Source organism: Manacus vitellinus, unplaced genomic scaffold, assembly GCF_001715985.3.
Source record: "Manacus vitellinus isolate BGI_N305 unplaced genomic scaffold, ASM171598v3 scaffold_17_pilon, whole genome shotgun sequence".
Lineage (NCBI taxonomy): Eukaryota > Metazoa > Chordata > Aves > Passeriformes > Pipridae > Manacus > Manacus vitellinus.
The window spans coordinates 1,539,418-1,558,392 of NW_021939256.1; the positions used below are offsets into that span (position 1 = coordinate 1,539,418).

The 18,975-nt window shown below is 38.5% G+C and overlaps 1 protein-coding gene across 1 annotated transcript in view; it reads right to left on the minus strand.

Moving 5' to 3' along the window:
• MBP (myelin basic protein) overlaps positions 1-18,975 on the minus strand; it is an 88,953-nt gene that overhangs the window by 52,524 nt on the left and 17,454 nt on the right. Inside the window, exon 3 of the mRNA XM_018070021.2 lies at positions 2,019-2,109. Within this exon, the coding sequence (XP_017925510.1) occupies positions 2,019-2,109 (91 nt within the window). The remainder of the gene's footprint in view (positions 1-2,018; positions 2,110-18,975) is intronic.

Below are 18,975 nucleotides of genomic sequence, written 5' to 3' on the forward strand. Positions count from 1 at the left end.
TTTTCCCCCCATTTTGACCTAATCTTAAAAACAACAAACAAGTCAGACTTTCATTTGCAAAATGGTAAAGGGGTTGATATACGATGCTATAGTCTGACTGATTTTGGAGTTGGAAAGAAATTTTCCTCTTTGTTGTGAGTTATCAAAGGTTGATCATCGGCTTATCTTAGATAACCAGTTCAGTTCACAGATTTGGAACATGGAAATTTTTAGCAATTTGTTAGTAAATCATTAGCTTTAAAGACCGTGTAGTACACTGCATGTTGACCTTCTTCAATTAGTAGTGAGGGTATAGCTCACTGCATGTTGATTTTAAGGCTATCAACAGTGAACTTCACGGTTCTTAATTCCCATCTTTAAGCTCACAGTCCCCACATGGACCACAGGCTAGACCAACTATTGGTTTAACTCACTGCTACGTGGGGCTAATGATCAGAATACAGAGAAGGTTTAAAAGCCTGAGATTTTGCTGGTAGAAGGAGGTAGATGGAGAACTCCTTGGTTTGCTGTCTCCATCCTTCTCATGGAAAGAAAACTAGAGATCTAAACTGAGGAAGGACACAGCTTGAGATGCACATTACACCATACCGAGACACTTTATAACCAGTAATACTGGATCTACTGCAAATAACTGGTGGAAAAAATGGAGAGGAAATGAGGTAATAGCCTCAGCACTGACTTAATAAAGTTGAAAGCTATTTCTAAAGTCCATTTGTGGATTCATCAGACACTGGCACTACATGATCAGTGTTGGAAGTATTCATACCAGGAATTCAGGCTCATGTGCCAATCACACTATATTATCTCACTGAGAAAAGATGATTTTGAACAAAAATAGTTTAAATGGTCACAAGCATTGTTTCCATATATAGATTAATTATCCATGTTCCACTCCTTTTGTATCTGGAAAGAAAAAAATTCCGTACTGTATTCAAAAATACTCCACTTATCCAAAAGTTTTCATGCTAGACAGCCTTAGTAACACCTATATAACTTCTGCATACCTTGAGTTTCCACTCTGGAATATAACAGAGCTAAATACTACACCAACTTTCTGCCTTGCCCTAACCTCTCAAGCATTAATGTTAGACTACTGCTTTTTATTGGAGTTCTATTAGCAAAAAATCAACATAAAGTTGGAATAATAAACCTTTCCTTATCAGAAAAAGATTTTCACCCAGAGGGTAGTTGAGCTCTGGATCAGACTCCCCCGGGGAAGTAGTCACAGTCTGTCTGAGGTTGAGAAGTGTTTGGACAATGCTCTCAGGCACATGGTGGGTTCTTGGGGTGTCCTGCACAAGGTCAGGAGTTGGACTCAATGATTCGTCCCTTCCAATGCAGCCTATTCTACAAGTCTATGATTCCCTGGCTCTTTTCCAAATCTTAATGCAGAAGAAAAGGTCAAATGCAGCTTTCAGATCCAATAATAAAACTACCAGCAAAACCTATATGGAGAGCAGGGAGGGGATTCACGGAAAAATATCAAGAGGAGATCATCTAAAATCTAGGCTTCCAAGTATTCTCAAAGGTCATCTGGTCTATCCTTCTAGCACAAGATGATTACATCAGTTTAGACAGTTACTTGTCTAACCTGTTTTTCAAGGCCTGCAATGGTGAATTTCCACACTTTCCAGATGATGCACCCCAATGCTTTAGTATTCTTTTTAGGATTCCTTTTCATAATATTTGATCACATCTTCCTGCAATTTTAAGAATTCACTGTTATCCTGTACATTATGGATAGAGAAAAGTTTATTTTCCCTCTTACTGCATTAATCTTTAATTTTGTTGAACACTTAGATTCAATCTTTCTTCTCTCAGAGATGATTTGTTTTAGACCCTTAATCCCTCTTTGTTTTCTTCTTGGTCCTTTCCTCCATCTTTCCAGGTCTCTGTGGAACTGTACAGCCTGCACTCAAATCCTGTACACCAATATTAAATAGATCACTAAGACTTTGTGGGAATTGTCTTTGTACTAACATATCAAATAACATTTTCCACTTGTCCTACTAACTCACCAAATACTTCATTATCCTCTGAAGACTGTTGTGTTAGTCTGGCTGTTTTTGGACTCTCTTTAGCTGATTCCTCCACCTTGGTTTCAGCACTCTGTAAAACAAACATTTATTGAGATTAGTTATTCTTTTATAGCTCTCAAACGGAAACACTCTTCAAACTTATTAATTATATACATTACATTCTTAAAGAATAGTGAATTGTTAACACAGGTAGTTTTGGTATCTTTGCTATATATATATGTATATATGTATATGTGTATATATATATACATATATGTGGTTTTGCAAAATATTGAGGGCAAATACTCTCAGAAAATCCAGGTTTTTTTGGTTTGGTTTTTTTCTTTTTTTTGCACCTATTTTAATCTGACTAGACCACATAAGATGGAGGTCTAGAAAAGACATCTAAATAAGAGAGAGATCTTAAACCATAACAGACTTGTAAGTTTCCACCTTTCTTCCTCATATTTCATTTTATTTCTATTGACATCTTCCACTGTTGACTTAGTGAACCAAGAGATCAGAAGATAGTGCAGAAATATTTCTCCTTAGAGAGCAAAGGTAAGTGAGCAGCCAGCTTCAAATCTTTAACCAACTCAGGTACTTAACTCTTTAAATTACTTATCTATTTTTGAAGCAAATGTGCCAACTAGCTACCTGTTTTTAGACGGGGCTCAGAGATAAATCAACAGCTTTAGCACTTAAATTGCCAGAAGTTAGAGCATTTCATTCCCAAGATAGAAAAGGCTGAAGAAAACATAAGCTGTGAAACCTTGAGTTTTAAATATTTATACTGCTACTAAAGAAAAAATAACTCATGTTTTCAAAATGTTTTACTTTGGTACTCAAGAGAAATGTATATATGCAAGCCTACAGCCAGGCAGAGAGTAAACTGCATAAGCAGTCAACTGCTGAATGATGGATATGGAGTGACTGATGTAATATTAAATATTGCTGGAAAGAGTTGACTAACAGTTGAGGAAGGAATAAAAAAGAAATGTAGTATGTCTATGCTTTTAAAAAGATGGATATGGCTCTACTCAAGTGCATACTCAATCAGAAAGCTTTGTGTGATTTTGGAGAAATACAATTTTTAAATCCTGACATATATTTGAAAATACTGGTTTACAATCTGTTCATGAAAATTACTATCTTGGGTCTCAGAAACACTCCCAAACTTCTCTTATTTAAGTCTGTCAACCTCCCTGTAGAATACAGGAGTGCAAACTAAAGGCACATAAACTCAAGAGACTTTGAAGCAAGACAGTAAGATTTTTCAGAAAAAAAATTACAGATAGACCTAGCAAGCCTACTGGTGTCACACAGCAGCAGACAAGAATTAGGGAAAGCACAGATGGAGAAACTGTGCTTCAGAGGACAACTGCAGGTCCTTCCTGGAGCAGGAAGTTCCTGTAGGAGTGAAAGGATTCTGCACTCCCTCGAGGCACCAACCTGAGCGTCCCGTGCAGAAAACCCATCAGCTATGAACCTCTCAGATCTGAGGAGGGAATTCAATTTTAGCAAATGCTCACGTCACTTTGGCCTAACTAGTGTCCCTCGGGAAGATGGAGGAACCCAGTCAGAAATCAGTAGTGGCTGTACTGGGAGGCAACTTGTTTTGGGTAAACAACTCCATAATCAGCACAAATAACTTAAAAGTCCTTTCCCCACAGATATAATTTGTAAGTTGTGGAGCCACCCAGTGTGCAATGTGTTAGGTGCCATCCACACACAGGAGGGACACAAGCCAAGGTCCACAGCATCTGTAATGGTTTACTGAATGACCTGCATTTAGAGGCCACTGATTCTGTAAGCTGCATATTGCAGTTGGGTTCTCCCTCCTATTTTAGTTGCTTTACAGTGAGCAGCAAGTCAACTTCATCTTTGTTGTAGAGAGAGAAGGAGAACAACCTTCAACTCTGAAAAAAGCAGAAGACGATATCTGCTACAGCAGGGTAAGCCAATCCCAAAGGAAAAAAAAAATTAAAAATTGTGTCATCATGGATGAGGCAAAATTAATACATTTAGATGATCGAACCAAGTTCAGGGCTTTCCCAAATGAAGGGGATATCTGAACTCTTGATCAGAGCTAATGCTCTAGGCTTTGTAAAGGCAGTGTTTGTTAAATCCATCTTCAAGTGTATTTCATTATATTTCATGTATGGTAAAGCTGGTAGTGCAGGAGGAGAGGGGTTGCTATGCCTCATGCTCTTGTTCCTCTTGGGAAACAGCTGGAAGTCTGTAACCTGCTGTAAGGCATCAAGAGCAGTAGCAACAAAACACTAACCAGCAGAAACTCAGCTGTGATACTCAGCTGTGATACTCAGATATGAAACGAGTTGTCACTCCAAGCTCTTAGTGGAGAGATGTTTGCATCCCTCACTTTGAAAACATGGTTTTGGCAGTCACGGGGAAACTAGAAAGACTGAACCCTGAGACATTTTGGTTTGAGTTAAATCACTGGAAAAACTACATAGCAGATGTGCTGTCTGATCCCTGCATAAGTCACAATGTTGGTGTTGACAGATACCAGCTCCAAGACGATGACAGCAAAGTTGTATGATTTATCAGCCTAAAACATGACAGTGCATGGCTGGATGTAATTCTGCTTGGTATGTCTTCTTAACCAAAATGCAAACTTTAAAAAGATTTGTTTTGCTTTATTATTTGCACCAAAAAAATGACACATTTTTGCTGTCATATATATAATATTTATATTACCAAAACCAATACAAGGAAAATCACTGCAAAATAACAATCAATGATCCAGATGCTCCAAACCAAGTTGTGCTGCAAAACAACACTTGAAAAGTCAAGGCATGGTCAGTTGTTTGATTCTTTTTTCTAGTATCCTGAAAAAAAAGTATCTCCATTCTTTCAATTGGTGAACAGAAAAAGTGAAAGCACATCACCTTACGCTGCCTGAGCTGTGCCAGGAGAGATTCTTTACCTACAGTTATGGTGTGCTTGTGGCTGGTTATAAAATAAAGGCCCTTTGTACATAACAGAGTAAACATAATTCTATCTAGCTCTTTCAGGTTGAATACTCAATGCAGTTTCCATAGTGATAGGGAAAATAGGTTTATTTTACAGTATCAGTTCCCAAGAGAACAGATATATGATTTTAGCATGAAATAAACATTAAACTCAATGAGTTTAATAGGCTTAAACTCAAAAAAATTCTCTCACCCGAAAAAGCATCTCTTAATCTGTACTTCAGATAAAGTGAGGAGGATGTGCCCCATTTTGCAGGTGTTCCAGCATTGGAAGAGAAACCATAGGGCACCAAAATCACTACCAAAGCACAATTAAGTTGTATTTCTTACATGAATCAGGTCACTCATGTTCCAAAACACCATAAACACCTACGTAGCAAGCCAGCATCTACTGCATGATAACAGCTGGTCACAGACTGGAAATACTTCTATTATTTCATAAAGCATTTACAAAATAAGACATACATACACATACACATCAACTGTATGTATGTGAATATGTACATGAACAGCTGCTCTTGATTCAGACCTGATAAAAATTAGAAACTGCATTATAATCTGCCTCAGTTTTACAAGACATTTTTGGTCCAGCTTCCTACTGTAGCTGTCCCCCGGTGCCTTTGACTCAGTTCACCTGTTTTCCATCCATGTGAACACCACAGGCTCCATATTACACAACATTTTAAAACTTTGATAGGTAAATATACAGATAACCAGGAGCTATCAAAATATTTGCAACAAATGAACAGCAATATAAAAAAAATGTTTTGGCTATATATATACCCATTAGTGTAAGAAGTGAGGCTACCAGCATTTTGCTGCTATCAGTCTACTTAGATGATCTTTACCTAGGTGGGAAGTGTTAAGAAGTACTGAGTTACAATAAGCTATATTCTGCAGGTACTAGGCCAGGTTAAAAAGTGTGGTGAAGCATATCACATTTACAGAAGCAGCTATGTCCTCAGGAAATGGAAAGTTGTACTATAGAGTATTCAAGCTCACTTTTTAACTAGTTTGCCATTTTTGCATACTAGTTAGGAAGGGCTTGTTTCTTTTCCTTTAACCACAAAGCTGTTACTCAATGACTTCAGTTTCTAAATGATAAAACCACATAGCAAAGTTAAAAATTCTCATCAGAAACCAAATAATTATTCAAGAAGTGTTATATCTAAATGAGAATTAAAGAAATCCACTGTGAAGCAAAGATTCATATTTTCTGTGCTCTCAGTCCTGCCTTTTACAATCTACTCCTTTTTCTTACTATATACTTAGCTAGTATTTTTAGTTCCATCCCAATAGCACAAATGAAAACAGCTAAAATTTTTTTATTTTCAGAAAAGTGCCACACATGGACATCAAGAATTCTAACTGCAGCAAGACAACACAGACCATGAGTGCACGAACTGCTGCTTTGGCAGTATAGACATTTCTCCAGTTCCTTCTCTCATTCATTCCTATCCACAGCACATTGCCTTCCCTCCTCAGCACTGGCAGCTAGCAGCACTGGAGGCATGGTTAAACACTTGATTACTCCCCATGTTACATTTATAAAACTAAGACAGACAACAGACACCACTTCAAAAGACGGACAAGAGTTTCTAATGGATAAAACCATACTGGACTGTCAATAAGCCTTCATTTTGAAATAGGAGAAAAAGCAGAAATTATTGCAGACAATAACAATCTGGATAATCCAAACTATATCCACAGCAGTAGATCATGCTGCTCCAGACTCAGCTGAAGAAGTATGCAAAGCATTCCTGATTTTCTGCTTCTGCAATGATATTCACCTCAATTCTACCATGCAAGGCTACCTTTCATTCACAAAATGTATATATGCTGTTCAGGCTATAGTATATCTTCATGACACTCAATGTATTGTTTCTTCTCAGAGCTAACTGATTTTCCACAGAGTTCCATGTGAAAAAAAATAAGAAAAATCTTTAAAACAGGAATATGTGCTCCTTCAAAATTGTGACAGTAACAGGATTGAGAGACACATATCATTAAGTCTGTCAAATGCACAGATGTGTCTCTAAATACCAAATACTGCTGCAATCAGCCAGACAGGATTTAAGTCAATCTTAACAACCATAATTTTCTTCATAATTTTTGTACTGTGAACCTCCAGACTAAGTATTAACAATGTTGATTTCATAAAAGCTGGAAGAATTCCTTGTTACTTTCTTATCAGAGACCTCAGTCTCAAAGGTTTTAGCTCCTGTTCAAAGAGAGGAATTTTTACATGTACAGCTTAACACAATCAGACAGATGAGATGCTGTGGACAACCCTCATTAGCAGCAAGAATTCATGGAATGGTAGTTGGCCCTCTTCAGGTGAGCAGAGATCACCTGGACCTGCATTAACAAGTACGTTCAACCATTAATTCTTCTTAAATGTGGAGATTTTCCAAACCCTTTCCATTAGTACAAAAACTCATAGACATATTAGCAAGCACCAAGCTTCTTGCACAAAACAGGAATGGTGAATTTTAACATCGTTATACTGGCGGATTCCTGCTCCTCCAGCAAGACTACTGCCATCATTCAGAAAAGGGTTATGCCAGACTGAAGCTGGGCTCATGTTATCTATACAGCTTCAAGCTCTTGAAAAAATTCCAGGAACTCCTACATCAGTTCGTTCTTCAGTCCCCATCAGCCAAGAAAAGGATTCAGATTTTACCATTAATTTTCAGTTAAATAAAATAACTCTTTCAAACATCATGCTAATCATCTTCAATTTTCGAGTATATCTCATATTTCACTTTTATTTTCATTTCTACAGATTATTTATGTTCAGTTTCTAAAATGCAATACTCAAAATATCCTATACTTGATAGTTTCTACAAAATTCCATATGTAATTATTTTTACATTCCCATGCATGTGTCAAAATCTTATTTAAGATATAAGAGTGAAAAAAAAATGACAGGGTGATGTAAAGACAGAGGGCTAGAGTTTTCCAAGGAGTTTTCTGTTCCTCTCAGCTTCAACAGTACAGTGCTACTGCTGCTGTTGATGCCAATGATGGAGAATTTCAAAAGAAGTTGCAAACCGAAGGATCTCATCACTAACCCCCAAGGCAGACAAAGGCCCTTTGAAAAAGGTCTGAGATGCCTCAGACACATTATCCAGGTCTTTGAAGAAACTAAGTTAGTCTATTAGAAAACCTTAAGGTACCAAGGGGTTGCGATAAAAACCACTGAATTCCAACTCAAAACTTTGCTACATTCCCCATTACCAGTTCCACGCTATTTTGCTGTGTGCTTCCCTTCACTTACGAAGGGTGTTTAAAAATTACTTCTGTTTGTGGAGAAGTTTCACAGATTTCACAGAATATTCTGAGCCTTTAAATGTTCCTGACCACAATGGGGTTCTCATACTTTATAACTGAACTGAAGTCTCTTCAGCTCAGAATGTAACAGGTAAAGACAACTAATGAACCTACGGTATGCTACTAGTTAGCTTTACTAGTCCATACGGTATTTCCCTGTGCTGAGGAGGGAATTTCAAGCATGTAATAGGGAGAAAATAAGGGATTACATCACTTTGTCCATACTACTAACAGAGGTTTAATTGCATTTGGGAGCAAGTTGCTAAAATGACAGAGTTCATTTGGGAACAAAACTAAATAAAAGCAGGTCAGACAACCCTGTGCAAAAATCAAGATTTTTGTAAGAATACTGTGAACAGAAAAAAACCAACCTCAGGTACCCTATGCACAGGGGTAGAAGGAGAGGAAAAGCTGTGTTAGCAATCTGTTACTTCATGGGTACTCTAAGACACTGCCAGAATCAGAAATTCTCATAAAACAGCAAGGAATTTGCAAAACAAGTTAAAACAAGACACAAAAATATGCTCTGGGTCAATATATTCAAGCAAATGTCTTCCACTCGGTGCACATTAACACATACACAGGAAACCTGGATGTGACTCATATAAAATTCAGACAAGTATGGACAGGGTTATGACTTGCTATTTCCTCTGCCAATCCTACAGAGCAACAGCCACTGCACCAGCTGTACAAGCAGTGCAGTGGCACATGTAATAGGAAACTGTGAAGATCGGTATAAGGACCTAAACCCACACTTGGCAACACAGTGAGGTTTGACAGTTCTAGAACACTTGACCTGGCCCTACTATTATTAAAGCACATGTCCTACCTGCTTTGAACCCAGGCAGTGTTTCTATAGTGCCACTGCAAACAGCATCGGGCAGGCAAATTGATGGATGGAGCTCTCTTGACCTCATGAATCGAAGAGGAACCATAACAATGCTCAATGAACAAAATAAAAAATAAAAACTTTGGATATCAAGCACAAGAGCACATCTCTTTTACAAAAAGTCTTCAAGCACATTTCCAGAATGGTCTGAAAAGTGACAACTATCAATAACGATGCTTTCGCAGTCCACTCATCACCTTCGTCTTATCTAGACTGACTACTTTCCTTTAAGCACTTGTTTTAGTTGCATGTTGAATAAGTGAAAATATTTCACTCTCTATTTTTTTCAAGGAAAGGATGTGGTTTAGGTCATAAATACACTGAGAGCTGAGGCTGCAGCATCAACTTTGTATCTCCTTAAAAGCTTCATAAATCCATTGAACAACGGCAGTGTGTGACCCTAGCACACTAGTAATTTGCAAATGCCACCACCTGAGGTCTTTCTGAAGGGCTATAATAAAACAGTGTACAAAAGCAATCAGGTTTTCTTCACAGTTAATGAAAGTACTTCTATATTCCAGCATATTCATAAAATCTGAATTCATACAGATATCTGATATACCAGAAAAAGATAAAGAAGGTCATCTAAGCATCTGAATACTCAAATCTATTGTAAAAGCACAACAGAGATGCAAAATGTAGCAACTAGTTAAAGAATGATGCACAATAGTTAAGAGGGGAAAACCCAAAGTCATTAAAAAAGTGCAAAATAACAATCCACCAGTCAGGAACAGAGCATTACAAATGTTTTTGGGGGCAGAGGTGGTTCAGGCAAAAAATACCTTTCGACCTTGTACATTGAGCTTCTTATATCACAGGCTTGAGTTTGGCAGTTTGCAATTAATAAAAAGCAAAATAATTGCTGCTGCCCAAATAATTAGAGATCCTCAGCCTTGAATCCTCCACAGGACTGACTGTGGCAGCAAACCTGTTGATTTGCCCCTTTTAACCACAGGAAGAGAGAAGAGATGCAAAAGTGGTGGCAGTTGTCTATGGGGAGCTCAATGCAACGGCACAGCAGGGCGCTCAGCAGCACTACAAACACGCCTCAAAGCAACATCCTGAGGATTCCTGCCGCTTCTACAAAGCAGCACTAATCAGCAGAGAAAGCAAAGGCACTGAGAGGTCTTCTAACACTTGCCTGCAGGCGACCTAGAAATATCTGGGCACAAAGGCGTGCAGCTAGGAGAATTCATCATTCCAAACCATGATTCAGTGCATAAGTTACCTGATGTCATGGTACTCAGAGAGGCTACAGCCCCTTTCCCAGACTCCCACCAACAACTTGCTGTACAATGCTGCGTTGCTGTGTTTGCCTGATGCTTATGGATGTTTAAAAAAATAAAAAATAAAAATTTATGCCTGAAGGAATGTCCAAATCTGCTGCATCACACACATCTGCAGTGACCCAGGAACAAGAAAAGTGTCTTAAATCAGCACGAAAACCCCCCCACCAAAATAGTCAGTTAAATACTATTCATTTTCTTCCATCACCTCGAAGGTATTTTGAGTGAAATATATTACAAAATGAAACTATTACAGACCATCTCAGAAATATTCACTGTAAAAGTGTCAAGCCTAAGAACAGTACGAGACTATTAGAAATAAACCCTTCTGCCACATTATCAGCAATAAAACGTCTTTTCTGGGCCCCTGGTTGTGAAAATCTTCCGGCTTCTGTGGTACTCCAATTGACCGCAGAAAGGTATTTTTGACAAAAACCCAACATAGTTGATATCCTGACTCTGAAGCTGGCATTACCATTGTTAAGAGAAAACAGATATGGTTTCCCTCATCAACATAAATTGTTGACTCCACCAGTCTGCAGAAGCCAAGTGGAACACATGTGACTATGTGGGCTACAAAAAGCTGAAGCACAACTGTGCCAACTAAACGCGCACAGAAGGAACTCGGCACATAACACCAAAGATTAGCTTTGCCCAGTTCCCCAGCAGCAAACCAGACTGCAGGGAGGCTAGAATTTCACTTCTGGTAATTTATTCTTAATTCCATTATTCACAAGAACCAGTCCCTCACTGTGCAAAATAATTACACAGAATATATGCCTGGGTCATTTCCTCAATGCAGTTGAAGACTGGCTTTCTTGAATAATAAAAGTATCTTTTAGTGCTTGGTCTGTGTTAAGAGGCTACAAAAAGAAGCTAAAAACAGCGGACAACTTTAAAACACTTTCTTGCTGTTCTACTCACAGTGATTCATGACACTAATTCAAATCCTTTTTGAGCTTAATGAGCAGGAAACACTCTGAAACAACTGCCACTGCACATCAAAAATGAACTTACAACTTCTTGAATTTAATTTTCACTTCCAAGCCTATAGCTCATGGGGAAAGAAAGTTCAAAAGCTGCTATAGAGAAGCACTTTACATTCAAAATTACATCTCTTCAACTCCCTAAAACCTACCAAGACATTTTCAGCATTTAAAAAGCAAAATTTACATGTATTTGCCAAGAATTAAAAGAAGAATAAAATTTAACATCAAGAAGTTAATTTTAGAAGGGAACTTTTCCAATACACTGCTGTTGCTTTAGGTCACTTGGAGGTCTGTAGCCTCATGAAGTGTATTTCTAGGCCAAAGCTAAGAAAAATTTTACACACAAATTGCCTGATAATAAAACATATTATATTTACCTGCAAGATTTTTGGGTTCAAAGGAAATTCTGACCACAGTGTCAGAATTTGAATGCATTTGTTTCTGCACTGTGATTAAAAAAAACAATGAAACTTAACAGATATTTCTTAATCTTGTACAAAAAGGGGTTAGGATTTTGGGGAGGTTGTGGGCTGTTGAGAAAAAGACACCTTTGCCTTTCAGAAGTGGCAAGGTATTTTAATCTTTAACTCCCTCTATGGTCCCAAACTTGTCCCATCTCTGAGGCCTGCATGCTCCCTCTTTACCATCCCCACAAGCTGGGCTGCTCCCATGACTTTTTGGGCCCTCAAGGGACAAAGAGTGGAAGAGAAGCTAAAACTAATTGATCCTAATAATGTGAGGTGACAGAGAGAGAGAACTGAACCAAACCAGCTCTCAGATCCAATCCACCACACAGGCCCTCCCTCACTCCAGTTGGTATGGGAAAACAAGGCTTGTTATGTAACACTTGTTTAAGGAGAAGCTGCCATGAACACACCAACAGTCATGCAAAACGAGGGCTTCATATGAATATACCAGTCTATCCATCCAAAACAGAAAATTACTTTCCCACTTCCCTGTTTGATTTAAATAGGCCAATATTAAACGCATGATCTTGAAAGAAAATGACAACTTAGTCTGTGCTCCTAAAATGAACATAGGTCCTCTGTGGAGTGTAAATATATGCACAAACACCACTTAGAAGAAAATATTTTCAAATGTCAAGTTTTACAGGGGCAAAGTAATTTGATTTACAAAATAATCAATGTGCCTGCCCTTTTCAAAATGTAAATAAAGTTTTCTTTTAAGATAAAAGTTTTGAAATACAGTTGGCACAGAACCAAGGGCTTTTTGTTAGTTAAAGGAAACTGATAAAGACACAAAATAGTTTTTATAATTGTAAAACAGTGGTATGACATCTTTTAACTACCACTTGAGTAAATTTTAAAAAACATCAAGCATACAAAAAAAAATCTCTATTCACTTCTAAAGTGTATGGTTTTGTAGAAGACTTTTGAAATTTAAGCCTAAGTAATCAGCACAGAATGGTGATGAGGAAAGGGTAACTATCAAGATTTCCTGCAGTCAGTCTCATTTCTCTTTTGTATTTGATAAATAAATGCATCCAGCAAATACCACAGGTGATAAAAGCTCCATGCACTAAAGTACAGGCACAACAGAAGGACACTTCATTGCTTTTACTAGTTCTAGCTTAGTGCTACCTTCACTATCAATATGTGAAGAAAAGGAAAGACCTTTTTTGATCATGTTATCAAGGATCACTTTATCAATATACTACCATGTCAAAAACAATTCCTCACTATAACACTATAGAAAAAAATCACTACAAACTAATTTGTATCAAAACTTTGAGTCTAATGGAGACTCACTAGGCAAAAACAAGTATTTCCTTGATAGTTCATGGAACCAACCTCTGCCTTCAGCCCTATTATGTTGTTTCCAAGGTTAATCTTGTCCACATCACCCTTTGTTTGCAAAGCCAGTCCATCAATTCCTCACTTGTCTGTGGGTTGCTGTCTCTCTCCCTTGTTATTCTTAGTTTAAAGCTCTCCTGACCAGCTTGGCCAGCCTGTTGGCAAAGATGCTTTTGCCTGACTTGGTCAGGTAGATTCAATCTTTTCTGAGCAGTTCTTGCCCCTCATAGAGGGTCTCCATGGTTGTAAAAGCCAAATGCCTGTTGTCAAGATCAGCTGTGCAACCAGTTGTTGACCTCCAGGATTCCCTTCCTTCTTTTCAAGCCCTACATCCTCACTGGGAAGATCAAGGAGAAAAACCTGGCTCCTGTGCCCTTGTTCCACAACACCATGGACCCAAATCTCTCTCCTAAAAGAGAAAGTACATGAGAAAGCACACACAGAAATGTAGTCGTAACCTATGTAATTTCCATACCTCACCAAAGACATTGCAAGACTCTTAGAAGTATTAGTCACCTTTGTAAGTCTTTTTTATAGATCTTTTTAAGAGATAGGCCTTGCCCATTAACTCTCAGCAACTCCAATTCTCACTCAAGTCAATCAGCAGGAAGAAACAGAAAGTTAAATGCTAAATTTTGACATTAAAATTATCTGGCAGGAAGAACTACCTCTTCAGAAAGCCACAGTACTACCCCAGGGCTTTGTTCACCTGATGTCCAACTATGGGCCCAAATCTGGCTGACCTTTCTTTCAGCAGGCCACTGTAAGTCTTCCAGGTATAAACCAACTAGCAGACAGTTGACCATGGTACATAGATAAAATTACTTACTAGAACACAGAGAAACATCCTAGAGACAAAGAATAAACACCAAAATGCATACAATACTTATCTGAATATTTTTAAGAAAGCAATTTCAGAGCACCTATTACAATCAATTTAAAATTTTGCCTGAGACACTTGAAGAGAAGCACAATGAGGATCCCTTTCTCACTTTTCCAGTTACCTTAACAACCACAAAATGCAAAATCTAAAGAGAAGACTAACTGATTTCGGAAATATTCTAGCTGTCAGTCATTTTCAAGAAACTGTCTAAACTGAACCAGAAAGAGTGTCATAAAATATACAATAAATAACACAAAACAATGCACCTAATTAACACTAAAGCAATACAATGCAAGTTAGGAGATGTCAAAAAATCTAACCAAAAATAATCTACTCCAACAACAAGGAAAAAATTCCCCAGCAAGGTCTCCAACACAAATGGAAACTGCTCCCATTTGCTGCTTGCTTTGACTTTTGTATCCATTATCAGGAATGGAGGAGTAGACCCTTATTAGTATCATAATTTACCTTTTGCAACATTCATATGTGCTAAACAAGATCATGGCTCTTTATGATTATTTTCAGATATCAGGTAATTTGAAAATCATTAGCAAGTCAATTCTTCTTCAGACATCATACACACTCCAAGTCTTCAGCAAGTACCCAGTCAGTACCCACACAGATCACTCATAGTGCAAGAACACTGATAAAACAGGAAAACTAATATTACATAAAAAATCTGTATTTTCTTCTTTGACAGCTTCTTCAAAAGCGAACAATATGACACTGCTAATGGTGAGAACTGCATTAAAGCCTGCTCGGTTTTTCACAAAGGTGAATACCTTCAAAGCAAAATTTGTCAGTCACCTCTGCATATATGGCATTATGTCAATGGTTTGTGTAAAAACAGATACGTCCTCCCATGATTTTGCTCCTTATTCCATTAGTTTGTCTTCTGCATTGGATTTGCATGGCCAGGTTTTGGTAACAGGGGGGCTACAGGGGTGGTTTCTTTGAGAAGCTGTTAGAACCTTCCCTTATGTCTGATGGAACCAATGTCCAATGGACCAAATAGGTCCAAGATGGATCTGCCTCTCATCAAGGCCAAGCCCATCAGCTATACTGACAGTGCCTCTGGGATAATGTAGTCAGTAAGGGAGGCAAAACAAACCTGCAGCAGTAGGGAGAAATTAAATATGTCAGAAAAACAACTCTGCAGACACCAAGAAAAAGGAGGTGCTCCAGGCGCCAGAGCAGAGATTCCCTTGCAGCCCATGGTGAAGGCCATGGTGAGGCAGCTGTCCCCCTGCAGCCCATGGAGAACCTCATGCCAGAGCAGGTGGATGCCTGAAGGAGGCTGTGACCCCATGGGAAGCCAAAAGCTTATCTGCCAAAAGCTCTTGGCAGGACCTATGGCCCACAGAGAGATGAGCTCAGGTTGGAGCAGTTTTGCTGGCAGGACTTGTGGCCTCTTGCGGGTCCCATGCTGAAGGAGACTGCTCCTGAAGGACTGCACCCTGTGGAAATTGACCCATGCTTGGAGCAGTTTGTGAAGAACTGCAGTCCGTGGGAAGGACTCAGGTTGGAGAAATTTGTGCAGGACTGCCTCCAATGGGAGACACCCCATGCTGGAGCATGGGAAGAGTGTGAGGAGTCCTTCCCTGAGAAGGAAGATGCTGAGAGACATGGCATGATGAACTAACTACAACCCCCATTCCCTGTCCCTGTGCAGGAGTGAAGGGAGTGAAGTTAAGCACAGTAAGAAGGGAGGGGTGGAGGGAAAATATTTTAAGATTTAATTTTTATTTCTCATTGTCCTACTTTGAATTGACTGGTAATCATTTAAATTAGCTTTTCTCAAGTCAAATCTGTTTTGCCCATGAGAGTAACCAGTGAGTGATCTCTCCCTGTCCTTATCTTGACCCAAGAGCCTTTTGTTATATTTTCTCTCCCCTATCCAGTTGAGGAGGGGAGCGATAGAGCAGCTTTGGTGGGCACTGGGCATCCAGCCAGGGACAACCCACGGCATTTTCTGAAAACAAACAAGAGAACAATGCTTCCCTCCACACTTTAACCCAACACAGAGGCACTCTCACAAAATCTACTGTGCAGAGTTACAATTGCACGAATATGATTAAAAGAAAAATGTACCATTGTAACACATGTATGAAGTTGCATGCTGAACTACAACCTATGTATTCAACAGGTGAACTTTCCCATCTCAGAAGGGAATAAGAAAGTCTCAGAGGAAAAATATTTTGGAAAAAAAACACAACAAACCCAATTGTTTACCCAAACAAGACCAGAGAGATGACATTTTAATTGTTTATTTTCAGGCAATTGTTCAGTCTATGTTTAAAATGTCTAAATTAGCATTCATATAGTACTGACCACTGTGAGGGGAAAAACAACAAGAACAACAACAAATCTTGAAGAGCCGCCAATGTTAATAAGTGGCAGAGGCCCATTTCACTAGTTGCCCCACAATTGGTACATGAAAGTCTTCTAAAGCAAGAAGTAAGCTACAAGAAAACAGTGGATGCATTGTTTCAACCAGCAGCAATAATATCAGAATATTTATGCAGTTGTGAGGTACCTGGACTTTATTGAGCACCTATTTTAAACTTGATCAGAGCATCTGATCACACTGGGACTTCCGGATATTTTAAGGCCTGTCACTGAGCCTGACCTCATCGAGTTCTGGCTACCCAGGCACCAACTGGTTTGCTGTACCAGTTCCACTAATACCTTCAGATTTTGGTGCCCTCCTCTGGAGCACACTTACACTCTAATGGAGCCCAGAGTGTAACATGCAGATGTGGGTATGCAATATTGTGTATGTACATATATGTGTGTGCGTGTATATATATATATATATGAAATACCTGCATATATATGTGTGTGTGTATATATGTGGGTATTTCATACATGCAATCTGTTTAATATTTTTCCTAACTTGCATGAAGCGATGTGGCTAGTTTCTAACAGGTCTTGGTGATTTCATATGGAAGGAGTACAGCTAAAATATTACATTTTTTTCCTATATATCAATAATTTAACACATTCCTAACTTTCAGAAATAGTCATCTTGAGTTAATGATTGCTGCTTACCACACTAAGCCACTGGTAAGACATATCCTGAGTGCCCAAAGAAATTACTCATTCAGATCACACACTCAGTGCTTCTTCAGTCCCAGGTGACATCTGATTCATCAGATACATTATTACATCTGATACATTATTACAATACACATTATTACTCACCTGGAAATAGGGGAGGTTTTCCTGTAAAGCTAATTGCTTCCACTTATGTACACCATAAAGAAAAGACTCCAATCAGAAAACATTTATCCAAAGTGTTTTCAGATGGTCAATATGATAAGATACGTGCTCCATAATATAGATGGTTCTCATACCTTTTGAAAATAATGAAGAGCTAATCTAATTACTGAATAAGAAAGATGCCATGTGCACTATACACAATCCTGAAGTTCTTCAGGAGCACTTCTTGTTTTGTTGAAGGGACAGTATTGCTTTAAACAGTTGTATCTTCCATTTTCCAAATGTATAAAGTCAAACAAAGAAATTAAACCTGAGAAAGACCAAGAAATATAAATTCCCAACTGATTGTAAAAATAAATGTCCATCTTCTCTAATACCAACGTAAATAAGTATCAGAAGTGATGACAATGAAAGACTCGTGTGCATTATGGACAGGAGAAATGGTTAAGACCAGAAATACAGCCTGTGAGCAGCCAGCTTATCACTCAGTGAGCCAAAAAGCAAACAGAAACTGACATTTAAAAAGATGATTCAGTTTACCAGAGCTTGATTCATTAATGTGGTTCTAGTAAAAACCCTGCACAGCTTCAGGAAAAGTATCATGTTGAAAGTGCTATGTGTTAAAAAAAAAAAAAAAGGATTTAAATAAATGCTACCTTGCACTACCTAAAGACATCATCTGTGCAAGACCCAGTCTCTGGGTGGGAGCATGAAACTACTAGCAAACATTTCTATTCACTGCCTGAGGTCTGTCTCAAACTCTAGGCAGGAACAACTGTTCTTCTCTTCTTCGACTTCCACCTTTTCCTCTAGTGCCTAATTTTTAGATCTTTCCTCTTTTATAGCTATTTAATTAGAGGGGAAAAAAAAAAAACAAAACAGTAAACAAACAACAAACCAACCAAACAAAACCCCAACCATTAGCTCAGCCTGTCAGCATTGCCTTTTTTCTGTGACCACTCAACACTAACTCTGTACTTTACAGTGTACAGGCTGGTATCAGTCAAGACTTTGTAAATCTGTGACCATTGTCTATCTCCCTATAAAGGTTTCAAGCAAATAAGGGCCATCATCCAACAAGAAAATGCATGTCATGCCTCTTCTGTCTTTTATGTGGATTTGTCTTGAAAGGAAAAAGGCCTTCATGCTTTTTGTCAATTATCCCAAAGTGCAATACTTTATTGTAGTATAAAAGACTGTCAAAGGTAGGGTACACTCTGTACTCAACAGAAACCTCTGTGTTAACACTGAAGGAGTGATAATACATTGGTAAAGTGAGAGACATTCTTAATACACAGCATTTCAAATGCTTGGCTGTTTTTCTCTTTTTTATTAAAAGCAGATGACATAACAGTTTTAACTGTAATTGTTCTCCATGGATAGAAGGTGTGTGGGAACAGCCTGCTTGGATTTACCAAAGGCAAACGTTATCTGACCAACCTGACTGCCTCCTGTGATGAAATGATTGGTTCTGTGGAGGAGGGGAAAAGCATAACATCATATCCCCGACTTTAGTGTGGCCTGTGACACAGCCTCCCACAGTCT